Consider the following 15,219-nt stretch of genomic DNA (forward strand, 5'->3'; position numbering starts at 1 on the left):
CCTGACTTGGGTCAGTATGCCTTCCGGACTCAGGACCTATGGCCCAGCAGTGGGGTGAGGTCTGTGCCAAAGGCCCACTAGGACTCAAGTCCATAAGAACGGCCATACTGGGTCAGACCAAAGGTCCATCTAGCCCAGTATCCTGTCTACTGACAGTGGCCAATGCCAGGTGCCCAGAGGGAGTGAAGCTAACAGGTAATGATCAAGTGATCTCTCTCCTGCCATCCATCTCCACTCTCTGACAAATAGAGGCTAGGGACACCATTCCTTACCCATCCTAATAGCAATTAATGGACTTAACCTCCATGAATTTGTCCAGTTCTCTTTTAAACGCTGTTATAGTCCTAGCCTTCACAACCTCCTCAGGTAAGAAGGTCCACAAGTTGACTGTGCGCTGTGTGAAGAACTTCCTTTTATTTGTTTTAAACCTGTTGCCTATTAATTTCATTTGGTGATCCCTAGTTCTTACAGGATTAAGTAAATAATTTTTCCTTAATACATCTACTTTCTCCACATCACTCATGATTTTATATACCTCTATCATATCCCCCGTCTCCTCTTTTCCAAGCTGCAAAGTCCTAGCCTCTAATCTCTCCTCATATGGGACCCGTTCCAAACCCCTACTCATTTTACTTGCCCTTCACTGAACCTTTTCTAGTGCCAATATATCTTTTTTGAGATGAGGACACCACATCTGTACGCAGTATCCAAGATGTAGGCGTACCATCGATTTATATAAGGGCAATAATATATTCACCTTCTGATTCTCTATCCCCTTTTTAATGATTCCTAACATCATGTTTGCTTTTTTGACCGTCTCTACACTGAGTGGACGTCTTCAGAGAACTATCCATGATGACTCCAAGACCTTTTTCCTGATTTGTTATAGCTAAATTAGCCCCCCATCATATTGCATGTATAGCTGGGGTTATTTTTTCCAATGTGCATTTCTTTACATTTATCCACATTAAATTTCATTTGCCATTTTGTTGGCCAGTCACTTAGTTTTGTGAGATCTTTTTGAAGTTCTTCACAGTCTGCTTTGGTCTTAACTATCTTGAGTAGTTTAGTATCATCTGCAGACTTTGTCACCTCACTTTTTACCCCTTTCTCTAGATCATTTATGAATATGTTGAATAGGATTGAGGGTCCTAGGACTGACCCTTGGGGAACACCACTAGTTACCCCTCTCCATTCTAAGAATTTACCATTAATTCCTACCCTTTGTTTCCAGTCTTTTAACCAGTTCTCAATCCATGAAAGGACCTTCCCTCTTATCCCATGACAACTTAATTTACGTAAGAGCCTTTGGTGAGGGACCTTGTCAAAGGCCTTCTGGAAATTTAAGTACCCTATGTCCACTGGATCCCCCTTGTCCAAGTTTGTTGACCCCTTCAAAGAACTCTAATACATTAGTAAGACACGTATCAGAGGGGTAGCCATGTTAGTGTGGATCTGTAAAAGCAGCAAAGAATCCTGTGGCACCTTATAGACTAACAGACGTTTTGGAGCATGAGCTTTCGTGGGTGAATACCCACTTCTTCTTAGTAAGACACGATTTCCCTTTATAGAAACCAGGCTGACTTTTGCCCAACAATTTATGTTCTTCTATGTCTCTGACGATTTTATTCTTTACTATTGTTTCGACTAATTTGCCCGGTACCGACGTTAGAATTACCGGTTTATAATTGCCAAGATCACCTTTAGAGTCTTTTTTAAATATTGGCTTTACATTAGCTATCTTCCAGTTGCTGGGTACAGAGGCTGATTTAAAGGACAGGTTACAAACCTTAGATAATAGTTCTGCAACTTCACATTAGCGTTCTTTCAGAACTCTTGGGTGAATGCCATCCGGTCCCGGTGACTTGTTAATGTTAACTTTATCAATTAATTCCAAAACCTCCTCTAGTGACACTCGAATCTGTGACAGTTCCTCAGATTTGTCACCTACAAAAGCCGGCTCAGGTTTGGGAATCTCACTAACATCCTCAGCCATGAAGACTGAAGCAAAGAATCCATTTAGTTTCTCCACAATGGCTTTATCGTCTTTAAGTGCTCCTTTTGTATCTCAATCATCGAGGGGCCCCACTGGTTGTTTAGCAGGCTTCCTGCTTCTGATGTACTTAAACATTTTGTTATTACCTTTTGAGTTTTTGGCTAGCCGTTCTTCAAACTCCTCTTTGGCTTTTCTTATTACATTTTTACACTTAATTTGGCAGTGTTTATGGTCCTTTCTATTTGCCTCACTAGTATCTGACTTCCACTTTTTAAAGGAAGTCTATCTCTCACTGCTTCTTTTACATGCTTAAGCCATGGTGGCTGTTTTTCAGTTCTTTTACTGTGTTTCTTAATTTGGGGTATACATTTAAATTGGGCCTCTATTATGGCGTCTTTAAAAAGCGCCCATGCAGCTTGCAGAGATTTCACTTTAGTTACTGTACCTTTTAATTTCTGTTTAACTAAGCCCCTCATTTCTGCATAGTTCCCCTTTTTGAAATTAAATGCCACAGTGTTGGGCTGTTGAGATGTTCTTCCCACCACAGGGATGTTAAATGTTATTATATTATGGTCACTATTTCCAAGTGGTCCTCCTTTAGTTACCTCTTGGACCAGCTCCTGCGCTCCATTCAGGACTAAATCTAGAGTTGCCTCTCCCCTTGTGAGTTCCCATACCAGCTGCTCCAAGAAGCAGTCAAACAATCATTTTGCAGTGTGGACACAGGTCAGGACTGGGTTCTCAGGATTGTGTCCTGAGAGTTTGCCAGTGCTATCCCACAATCCCATGGGCCAGTGTTTCCTCGCCTTTCTATCCCAAGTCTGCCGAATTGACCACAGGAAATTGAAGTAATCCCCCTGGTTCAAGTATACTCTGTGTTTAATCCTTCCATTTTATTCTGACTGGGGAACTGAAAACAGATTGAAACACTTCCTGCATTAGCTTTGGCCAGCAATAGGAAGTCCCTTTCCAAACATGCTGGCACACTTGGTCACAGGACCACAGTCAGTTTCTGGTACATCTCTGGTGTGAGGTGAACAAGATACTTGACTCCAGTAAGAATACTAGAAATGACCACGTTTATCAAGAAATATCAGAGAAGCTGGGAGCACTGGGGATTCAATGGTTAGATGGATCAATGCAGAGCAGACCCAAACAGACTATCAGAAAGCCAGGAACGAGAACTGCACCTCTGGGAACTCATCCTGCCTCTTTTGTGAGGACTTTGACCAGGTGCTGGGAACTGCACAAAGCACTAACACAACCAATCAGCCAAGATGGTGACCTTCTGACCCCTGAATCTACTACAGCACCAGAAGGAAGACAGCAGCCACTGGATCACTGTTACAAAGTACTCAGGTGCACATGCCAGTCCCTGAGGACGCTTTGCCTTCAGAGCAGCTATAGCACATCCTGGGGCCATACTCACAGGAGCTGTTTGATGAGTTCCCAGAGAAGCAGCCCACCACAGAACCAGCAGCAGAAACAGAAAAAACAGAAGTAGCCAGAGGCCTGGTAACTTTCTGCATCCATGTTTGTTATTAATACAAATGAGAGATTTCTGGTTTATAACTACGGTTAATATTTTGTCACAGGTATTTTTAGCAAAAGTTACAGACAGGTCACAGGCAAACAAAAATTCGTGGGAACCTGCAACTTTTGCTAAATATCCTAAGGGGAAGGAGGGGAACTAACAGTGGGAGCCCTGTTCATTTCCCTATGAATTCTGATCCAATCTTGGGTGCTGATAGCTGCAAACTTTTCCCATAGTACAAACACCAGAAGGGTAGTCACATTTCAGAACAGGGTGATTTTTCTAGGCCTGGATTTCACCAGCCCATTCCACTCATAGATGTGTTGCTCACTCACTGCAAACTGAAAACCCCTTTAGCATAAATGGCTGGCTTGCCCACCAGTAGACTGGAACAGAATATCCCTTTGACATTCAGGCATCTCCAGAATACTGATTGCCTAAAAGGATTGTGAAACTATAGGTAGTAAACCACAGCACGTTTACTTCCATGGTTTACACCCCTGCCCCCTAACCCAAGCTAAAATGGTCAGCAATTTTTAAAGATAGGTGAAATGTACAAATGATATTTCTGTTGCGTGTGAAGGCTTTACATATACTAGCTCTTATTGTTCACAGAGCATCTGGGAACTAAAATTTAGCTCTCCAAATACACTGAAGGAGTTTTATCATTTTTTGGCCTGGAGATTCCAAAGACACTTCTGCGATGATGTAGACTTCCATAATACTGAAACAATCCTGTTTCACTTCTGTTTTCAAGCTGTTCTACTTCTGCATGCCAGACACAATCCAGCAGGAAGCTGGGGTATCGCACTGTTAAAATGCAGGTAAAGAGGATGTTTCTCTTAGACAACCTCATGGTAGACATCCTGGACAGGGGCAGCCACCAGTACCAGAGGGAGAAGAATTCATGACAAAGTTAGAGGCAAAGAGTGCAAGGAGAGACTTGCAGTGCAGCTCTTTGAGCAGGAATGTCACTTGAGAGAAAGACCTGTTTGAGAGGCTGCTTGCTAATAGATGTGAGAGTAAGGCTCCTGGCTCTACCCACACCTGCTGAGCCAACACCATGTCCCGAGTCCCCTCCATGCCACCATATCCTGCAAACCAGGAACTCTCTGGACAATTCTATGGTTCTGTGACCCATACAACTAGGACTGAACGCTAGCTGGACTAGGAAAATGTACCCAGTGCAGTCCCACACCGCTACGCAGCATCTCCTATTCCACACCAAATGCCCCAGAAAGGCAAAGAACAGGGAGGCTGGGGACACTCATAAGTGTGAGAATTTCATTTTTTTTTCGGTGCACTGGTTTCATGGTTTTGCACTGTTCACTCTTTGTATGTGCACTTGATTTTATTTAATTTATTTAATTTCTCCTTCTGGTCATTTCATGGCAGCTGGCCTGCCTATAAGGCTTTTACTATTGTTAACAGGATTGTACTGCAGAATGACAAAGGCTTCAGCTTCATTAACAAAGTTTATTACTATTACTACAGATGAACTGCATAAAATATATATTTAAAAGAATGAAGATAAAAACATGATGAGGCATAACTGGGAAGTCATATACAACAAAAATGTCTCAATATATCTTTTCGAATCCATAAGTAAAAAACACAGTTCATCTTATCCATATGTAAAAATGCATAAAAATCACCATCCCCACTATCACATTGTAAGAAGTTATTTCATCCACAATTAAAAATTCGTAATATTTACTGCCTCTTCCCCAGTGACAGTATTTAGTTTACTGTTGATATTGCTGTTCAGATGCATTCAGAAACATCATCTTCTTCTTCATCCACGGGTCCATGCAACTTCATAATGTGAGTGCAAAAAGCATCCCTGATTTCTGTTGCATGAGTGAATCCTGCTTCAGTTGTGACAGGTGCACCTTCTGCTTGAGTTTAATGGTCCAGTAATCCATCACTATCATACGTCCACTCCAGATGAAATGAATCGCCTATGGCTTCACAAACTTTGTGAAGAGCACAGCAAGCCACAATAATGCAGAGGATTCCAAATGATTCTGTAAACAGCACCAAATGCACATTCAACTACCATTCTACACCTACTGAGCGTGTAATTAAACTTTTTTTGCCAGGGTCTCTGTGATCAGCATTCTGTTTCACAACTCTAGGCAAAAGAGGATACCCACGAGTCCCCTAGAACAACAGTGAGGAGAGTTACTCCATTATGACAATGTCATTTGGTAGGTCCCAGTCTGCCCATGAAGGTAAACTCCCAATCAGCAGCAAACCCTATTATCATGCACTTTTCCTCAAATCAATCTCTGTGGTCGAAAAGAGCCTCAACAACAATGGCGTAATACCCTTTTGCAATTTACATATTCTTGTGCTCCTTGAGGAGGGCGAACTATGGGAACATTAGGCCCATCAATGGCCCTGGTGCAGTTTGGAAACGCTATTCTCTCAAAATCAGCAATTATTTCAGGGACATTGTTTATGACCACAACCTTTGGATAAGTCACATGCAATACTGCCTCAGATACTTCTGCTACCACAGTCAACTTGCCAACACCAAACTGGTTAGCAACAGACCTGCATCATGAATAGCTACCTTCCACATGGTTATAGCAAATCACTTCGGGAACCAGCATGGCCTCCCTCATGTGTGTGTCCTGATACTGGAAGGTGAGGACAAACTGTTCACAAAGCTCTAGAAATGTTACTTTCTTCACACACAACTTCTGGACAAACTGCTGGTCATCCCAAGTCCATAAGAGGAGATCCCACCAGTTTCAGAAGCACCAGTCTTGACAAGGAGCATCAACAGCTATACCAAGAGCCACAAGCAGCACCTGCCAGTTAGACTCTGCCATGTCTGTATTGTTCTCCTCCTCCTAGATGTGCTTCGGTAGGACAGAAAATGCTGCCCAAATGTCCATCAGTATATCATGGATGCTCTTCCCGTTTCCTGAAGTGAAAGTGCAAGCAGAAGAAGTTCTTCAAATGGTACCTCCAGACGTCCGTGCAGACCCAAAGACAGCTCAGTTGGATGTGTTGGCAGGCAGAGGCAACTTCTGGTAATGTGCTGCTGGATAGAGAGTCAAGTTTTCCCACACTACACTATGAACCAAGGGCTACAGCTGGGGAGGGCACTAGGAAGCCTGGGATAGGCTGGTTTGACTCGGGTCTGTGCAGTACTATGTGGACACTTGAATGCTCGTGTGAGACCCAAGTCTAGAAATTCTAAACCATGGTTACTAATAAGTGTGGACAGTCAAGCATGGGCTTTGAAACATCTAGTCTGTGGATCTGAGTCTCACAGACCCTGGCTTACACTGCAGTGTAGACATACCCTATGGCTCTGATCCTACAGTGATATCAAGGAAGTCAGACTTCCATGCAAGCACAAAGAAAAGGTCTACTTCAGTGGCTATAACTGCAGGATCAGAGTCTATATCAGTATTAATAATAATATACAGGGAAATATATACACCCAGTTTTAAGGATCAGTCCATCAAGGAAGACTGCTAATCCTTTTACCAGCCCTCATGTGCAAAGGCTGAGTAGTTGCAGTTATTAACACGACCTCACATTGTAATCATTGCTCAATTCTGTCCTCCCTGTAGCATGTATAAAGTGGAGCATGAAATACACCAAGCCATTCAGGAGCAAACTACACTGGAGCAGCACACAGAACTCCCAAGATATATACAGCCACTAACAAAAGGCATTTCTAAACTAAGCAACAGCAATTAAAAAAATTAGAAAAGGGAGGTAAAAGATGAGAGGATGAAGAGGGCAGAAAAAATTATGACAGAAAAGAGGAAGAAATACAGCTTAGATAAAAGGTAGAGGAAAACAGGTGGGTAAAGGGGCCAGTATTTTCCAAAATCTTTAAAAACTGGTGGTATCCTCCAAAACAAGCGAGGAAAGAGGCAATGGAGGAGGGGATCAGAGAAACAAAGCAATGACAAAGTGGTAACACAAGAGCAGAAGAAAATCCTAGCTGCCAGAGCAGCACACCACCTGCTGTATCAGTCTAACAGTCAGGGCTACCTTCAAAAAACAACATCTAAGTTGTCAGAAAGTGGTGAAAGAGCAAGCAACTATACAGGAAAGTTACAAATGTATTCAGTACAGGTGAGTCTCATTTTGCGCAGGGGTTCCGTTCCACGGTTAGCGCTTAAAGCGAAAACCGCATGTAGTCAAATTTACATTGAGTTGAATGGCGGGCGAAATCACCTGCACTACAGGTACAGTACTAAAATTGTTATTTTTCTCTTTTTTTTTGTTTTTGCCAACCGCGTAAAGCTGAAATCGCGCATGTTAAATGCACGTAAGATGTGCATTTATCTTTTAAAGAGATCAGTACTTAAAAATGGAAATAGACTTATAATACTGCTAATGGTTTTCACAATATAAATCAAGAAGAACAAAAGTGGCATTTCAGTTCTGGAACCATACTACTAAATGCTAGGTTAGTTTATGTGAGCAGTCATTTTGCGCAAGAGGAACTGACTCCTCCCTCTGTAGGTAAAACAGTATATAAATTAGTGTTACAAAATCGGGACATCCCATGACATTCAGCATCATTTTAAATTCACCATGAAGTTTTTAAATAAAACTACAGACAGTTTATAATTTAGGTTGTTCTTACTGCTGAACACAGCATATGAGTCAATTACCACTCAGCTTTGGAGGTTTTAACCTATAAGAATAAACATGACAGATTTGTTCAGTCTTGCAGAGAGAATGCGAGTCTGTTCTGTCATGATTCTCAGTGCTGACTACAGCATACAATTAATGCCTATAATTTTGGGGCTTTTAATTTTTAAGCTCATGTAGGACAAGTACTTGCAGTAGATCAAGTAATTAATGGTAATTTAGAAGAAACTTTAACAAAAGCAGGTGCACCCAAAGAGTTCCTGAAGGGCCAAATTGCAACACAGCCCTTCTATGTCACTATCTCGGAGATGTGGAAGATTAATAATTCTAAACGTAGCCAAATTTAAATTATTCATCCTTCAATGGCTATGCAAAACACCCTACTTTGTGTTATTGTTTTTTATCCCATAGCCCTTAAATCTATATCACCTAAATGAAGAAGCTATCAGCTGTCCAAGACAAAGCCTGAACTATCTCCTCTCATAGGATATGACTAAGCTGGTAGACTGGAACAAATGATCCAGTTTCTATACAAGTCTGGGAGTTGGTTGAGGCTCAATCCTGACAAGACAAAGATAATGTTAGAAAACTAGCAAAAGGAAGCCTGCCAAACAATTAGTGGGGCCACTACATGATCATGGTGCTAAAGGAGTATTTAAGGAAGATAAGATAATTGTGTAGAAGCTAAACAAATTTTTTGCATCGATCTTCACTGCAGAGGATGTGAAGGAGATTCCCATACCTAAGCCATTCCTTTTAGGTGACAAATCTGAGGAACTGTACCAGATTGAGGTGTCAAGAGGAAGTTTTGGAACAAACTGTTTAATTTAACAGTAATAAGTCACTAGTATTCACCAAAGAGTGCTGAAGGAACTCAAATGTGTTGCAGAACTACTTAAGTATGTAGCCATATCAGCTTCTGTACCAAATGACTGGAGGATAGCTAATGTGACACCAATGTTTTTAAAAGCCTCCAGAGGCGATCCTAGCAATCACAGGTCAGTAAGCCTAACTTCAGTACCAGGCAAACTGGTTGAAAAGTAGCAAAGAACAAAATTATCAGACACGTAAATGAACATGATTTGTTGTGGAACTGTCAACACAGCTTTTGTAAAGGAACATCAAGTCTCACTCAATCTATGAGAATTCTTTCAGAGTGTCAATAAACACATGGACAAAGATAATCCAGTGGATATAGTGTACTTGGACTTTCAGAAAGCCTTTGACAAAGTCCCTCACCAAAGGCTCTTAAGCAAAGTATACAATCATAGGATAAGAGGTAAGGTCCTCTCATGGATCAGTAACTGATTTAAAGATAGGAAAAAAAGGGTAGAAATAAATGGTCTATTTTCACAATGGAGAAGTAAATAGCAGCGTCCCCAGGGATCTATACTGGGACTAGCGCTGTTCAACATATTCATAAATGATCTGGAAAAAGAGGTAAACACTGAGGTGGCAAAATCTGTAGATGAAACAAAATTACTCAAGGTAGTAAAGTCCAAAGTAGACTGCAAAGAGTTACAAAGGCATCTTAGAAAATTGGGTGACTGGGAAACAAAATGGCAGATGGAATTCAATATTGATAAAGGCAAAGTAATGCACATTGGAAAACATAATCCCAACTATACATGTAAAATGACGGGGTCTAAATTAGCTTTTACCATTCAAGAAAGGGATCTTGGAGTCATTGTGGATAATTCTTTGAAAACATCCACTCAATGCGCAGCAGCAGTCAAAAAAGCTAATGTTAGGAACCATTTGAAAGGAATAGATAAGACTGAAAATATCATAATGTCACTATATAAATCCATCCCACATTCACACCTTAAATTCTGCAGTTTGGTCACTCAATCCCAAAAAAAGATATATTACAACCGGAAAAGGTATAGAGACAGATAACACAAATGATTAAAGGTATGGAACAGCTTGCATAGTAGAAAGGATTTAAAAGACTGGGATTTTTTAGCTTGGAAAAGAGATGACTAAGGGGGGATATGATAGAGGTCTACAAAATCATGAATGGTGTGGAAAAAGTGAGTGTTATTTACTCTTCTACATAAAACAAGAACCAGGGGTCACCCAATGAAATGGGTGATCGCTCAGTCAACCTGTGGAACTCATTGCCAGGGATGTTGTGAAGGCTAAAAGTATAATTGGGTTACAAAAAGAATCAGGTAAATTTATGGGGGATAGGTCCATCAATGGCTATTAGCCATGATGAGCAGGATCCTATAAATGCTGATGTAACCCCATGCTCTGAGTGCCAGAGCTTGGAGTGGATGACAGAGGATGGATCACTTGATGACTGCCTGTTTTGTTCATTCCTTCTGAAGCATTTGGCGTTAGCCGCTATAAGAAGAGAAAAGATACTGGGTTTGGTTTAACCCAGTATGGCCATTCTTGTGTTCTTAAAAGCTGAGCAATACCCTTGGCCTGAGGGAGCATGTCCACTATTTGCAACATAAGATCTGATTAGAAACCATATTAAATTCTCTAATTTCTCAGTTCTCAGGTTTTATTATTAAATATTTATATTACATAGTGACTAGGGCTCCCAAACATGGACCAGGAGTCCATTGTGCTAGGCACTGTATAAACAGAGCAAAAAGACAATCCCTGCCCAAAAGAATTTAGAATCTAAATGGGAGACAAAAGACAACAGGTGGACAGACAAGGGAATAGAAGGATACTATGAGACAGTATTAGTCAGCATGACTGGTTGTAGTCCTGACACACCAGTGGCTTAACTGTGGTCAAGTTTTTTGTATGCACTACGACAGAGGAGAGTTTTAAGGAGAGATCTGAAGAAGGATAATGGGATAGCTTTGAGGATGTGTACAGAAAGCTGTTCCAAAGCATAAGGGGCAGCATGGGAGAAAGTACAAAGGTGACTGTTTGAATATTAAACAAGTGGGTGATGGAGCCTGGCATAATCAGAAGTGGGAGTTGTCATTTTGCTAGCGCAGAGGTGAGCAAACTACAGATGTGGCCAGCGGGACCCTCCTGCATGGCCCCTGAGTTCCTGCCCTGCGGAGGCTGGCCCCTAGACTCTCCCCTGCTGTTACACCTCCCCTACAGCCTCAGCTCGCCCCACCGCTGGCGCAACGCTGTGGGCGGCAGGGCTGCAAGCTCCTGGGGCTGCACAGCTGCAGAGCCCAGCCTGACCCCGTGATTAGTGCTGCATGGTGGCGTGGATGGCTCCAGCCAGGCGCCTGTCCTGGTGTTCTGAGCAGTGCGGCTCTAGTGCCGCCAGCCACCAGTGCACCAGCGCAGTAAGGGGGCGGAGAGCAGGGGTGTGTATGTGTGTGGATAGAGGGCAGGGGAGTTTGGGGTGGTGGTCAGGTGGCAGGGTGTGGATAGGGATCAAGGTGGTCAGGGGATGGGGAACGGGGGGGTTGAATTGGGGCAGGGGTCCTGGGGGAGCAGTCAGGAAGGACGGGGGGGCTGGATGGGGGTCAGGGCGCCATCAGGGGCAGGGTTCCAGGGACAGTCAGGGGACAGGATGGGGCAGGGGTCGGGGGGGCTGTCAGGGAACGGGGGGGTCAGCTAGGGCAGTAGTTTGGGGGGGGCTCTCAGGGCGTGAGAAGCAGGGAGGGATAGGGGGTGGGGACCATGAAACATCTGGCTGTTTGGGGAGGCACAGGCTCCCCTAACCGGCCCTCCATACAATTTCTGAAACCCAATGCGGCCCTCAGGCCAAAAAGTTTGCCCACCCCTGTGCTAGTGAATGAGACACGGCATAGGTTGTGAAGGGCCTTGAAAATTAAGATAAGCAGCTTACATTTGATAAAGGCATGCTATTAGAGGGATTCAAAGAGAGGGTGATATGGTCTAAGAAACAGGCTGGGAAAATGATATTTGTACAACATTCTGAATGGGGAAAGACCATGTTTGTTAAGACGAGAAAAAAGAATGTTGCCATAACTAAGATGCGATACGATGAGAGCCTGAATGAGAGTTTTAGCTATGTGGGTGGACAGGAAAAACCATATCAGTGGCAGTGACCAACAGCGATTTTTACGCCATCTGTTATTAGACAGGAAAAATACCCTTTTTTGACATAGACTTTGCTACAATTATCTACGCCTTTGTTTCTTTAAGATAAGATTACTGGAACATGCTCTACATATGGCTATATGTAGAGCCCATTCAGAGACTGAAGCAAATGCAAAATGCAACCACCCACTTTTCAATACATCACATAAAAAAATACAAACACTAGATCTTCCTTTCCCCTATATCCTGGAGTTACAAAGATCATTTCTGGGGCTTATTTCACCATGGAAGTTCTATAATTGTTGATTTAAATCTCAATGTTAAATATTATTTGTGTGAAGTACCATAACAATCAAAATAACGAAATTGTGAAGTTTAATTAATCAAAATCTTGGCAGGTGCCTATGCACTTTGCCATCAGATGAATGACTGAAGACTGACCTGCATCTTGCAAGCAGGAAATACGGAACCTGGGTAGTTTGTCTGTCATTCAGACAGATGTTATTTAAAGATTACTGTAATCATTGTTTTGGAGAGCAGATGGTCTTTTTGGACAGGATTTTCAAAGGATCTTAGAGTGCTAGGTCCCCTACTCCTTTAGGCACCTCTGACAATTCCAACCTTCATTATTAAGGTGACGAAGATGGTCCAGCATGCAGGTTTCTCTAAAACACAACTCCCGCCTCCTAAGGTGCCATGTCAAACCCCATGTATCATCCAATATAACTCTGTGCTACCTTTAGGTCCAGATCTGTTTTGAAGCTGGGGGCACCTGGCAGAGCCTTAGGCAGATACCATCTCTTCTAGATGGTTTTTGCTGGCTATTTAAAACAGGTTACACTGAATATAAAAAGCATTAAATTTGTATATTCAATTTGGTAGGACTCTGTTGATAACCACAGCCAGTCAGGCTTTGTTCTTGGAAGCTGGTAAGGGGTACTTCAGCAGCAGCCCTTAGTGATCGCCTTAAAACCGGGTGTGCATATGTCCCAGCATACTACTGTTTATACAGTGAGTTTCATAACTGATATTTTGCTGTCTATAAAATAAGATCAGTTAACTAGGAGTGGGCCTGTAAAGAACAATATGGGGACAGTAGTTGACCACATATACATATCTCAAATTCCACCAGGACTGATTAAGCCAAATGTACTGAGAAAGAAACAGAGTTCTACACAGTGTATTTTGCAGGGGTCTCTCATATAAAATCTTTAATAAACAACGTTCTGTTCACTCTGCATCAATATTAAAAATACCATGGCAGTTGCCCAGTGACTAGCGTGTGTAAATGAAGTGTGTCATACACAAGAGTTTGTCAATTGGCTAGGCAGGTCTGTGTGATGTCCAACACTTTGATCATTTTACTGTAACTCTGTCTTCCCTCATCCCACTGGTTTATCTCGTCTATCTGGCAGCGTTTTGTCACGCCCTAATCTGTGCATATTTAGAGTCAAGGGCTGTCCTTTTACTGAGTGTCCGTAGGGTCTGATTGTGGATTGAGGTGCCAAGATGCTGCTCCAATACAAACAGATACAGTGAGTGGAGTGTGCCCTTGACCTCCTTCCCCCGGTGCCACGCAGTGTGCTGTACAATAGCTGACGACTTCCCTTCGTTTCATCAGAGGCAGTGGCTGTTGCAGCAGTACTGGGAGATACAATCTAGGAAACGCCGCCGCGTGAGAGGCGGCGTTTACATGAGATCGGCCGAGGGCCAGCAGCGTATTCGGTGCGGCACAAAACCGGCGCAGTTGCCGTCCCCAGGCGCCTCCGCTCGGAATCGGACCCTGGCAGCGCAGGGCAGCCGTGAGGGTTTATTGTCACACGTGTCCCGCCGCGCCACATGGCCGAGCAGGGCCCCGCTGAGGCGGCGACTCCCCATACGGGGGAGGAGCCCGGCGGCGCCGTCTGCTGCCGCTCGGGCGGGGGAGAGGCCCAATGCGGGAAAATGGTCAATGTGTCCCCCCACCCCCAGGCTTCCTGCCCCCGGGACGGGTCCTGCCTTGGCCTCCCAGGATGCTGATCCCTGCGCCGGGGCCAGGCCTAGGCCGGGGCCTTCGCCACCCAGCTACACTGGGCCGCGGCGGGGGAGCGAGGCAGGCCCTGAGCCCCGCCCGCACTCACCGTTCGCCCGCTTCAGGGCATTCTCGGGCCGCTGGAAATACACCGGCATGATGGCGGCGGGGGCGGCAGCTTCTCCTCACAGGGCGGCAGCGGACCGCTCAGTGCGCCCAGCCAGGCAGCCTGCTGGGCCGGAAAGGGAGCGCACCACGTGACCCAAACGCACCGACGTGTCCAGAAGCGGAAACCCCTCCTCCCGCCGTGCAGCTGCGGGGGCGGGGGTGGTACGGTCCGGCGCGGAGCAACTACCCCGCCGAGAAGTCCCCCTAGCGGAGAGGGTAGCGCGCTGTAGGGGAAGCTAGCCCGGGTCATAGGTTCGAATCCGCTCTTCCCCGAGAAGTAATGAGATGGGTGCGCTCGTAGCGTGGACACGCGTAGGGACAGGCCTCCTTGCGTGATGGGGAGCCTGTGCTGCCAGAGGCTATAACAGCTTTTTTAAAAGCTGCATACAGAGGCTGACCAGATAGCAAGTGTGGGGATGGGAGATAATAGGAGCCTATATAACTGCGGGTCCTCAAACTTTTTTACTGGCCACCCATTTCACACAGAACACCTTCGAGTATACCCCCCGCAATAAACACACTTTTGAATATATTTAACACCATTATAAATGCTGGAGGCAAGCAGGTTTTGGGGTGATTGCCATTTCGCAGCCCCCACATATTTCTTCTCCAGTGTGCATTACTTGGCATTAATCAATGGTTTAATTTGCCATTGTGTTCCTCCATTCACTTTCCTTTAGGTCTCTCGGAAGTTCCTCACAGTCCTCCATGGTCCTGACAAACCTGAATAACTTTGTGGCATCTGCAAATTTTGCTACTTCAGTATTCATTCCCCCTTTCTAGATCATTAATAAATATTATTAAACAAGACTTCATATGGAACTTTGAGGCTCCGGATGAACACTGACCACTTGATCGTATTCTTTGCTTTCTGTCTCCTAG

General features: G+C 44.0%; 1 protein-coding gene across 9 annotated transcripts in view; it reads right to left on the reverse strand.

Annotated features, from left to right (window-relative positions):
* EIF3A (eukaryotic translation initiation factor 3 subunit A) overlaps positions 1-14,437 on the reverse strand; it is a 57,141-nt gene extending 42,704 nt beyond the window's left edge. For all 9 annotated transcript variants that reach the window (XM_030568193.1, XM_030568185.1, XM_030568192.1 and 6 more), the window contains exon 1: positions 14,279-14,437. In XM_030568193.1, coding sequence (XP_030424053.1) covers positions 14,279-14,327 — 49 coding nt within the window. In that variant the 5' untranslated portion in view covers positions 14,328-14,437. The remainder of the gene's footprint in view (positions 1-14,278) is intronic.
* Positions 14,438-15,219: the final 782 nt, after the last annotated feature.

Source organism: Gopherus evgoodei, chromosome 7 (genome assembly GCF_007399415.2).
Source record: "Gopherus evgoodei ecotype Sinaloan lineage chromosome 7, rGopEvg1_v1.p, whole genome shotgun sequence".
Lineage (NCBI taxonomy): Eukaryota > Metazoa > Chordata > Testudines > Testudinidae > Gopherus > Gopherus evgoodei.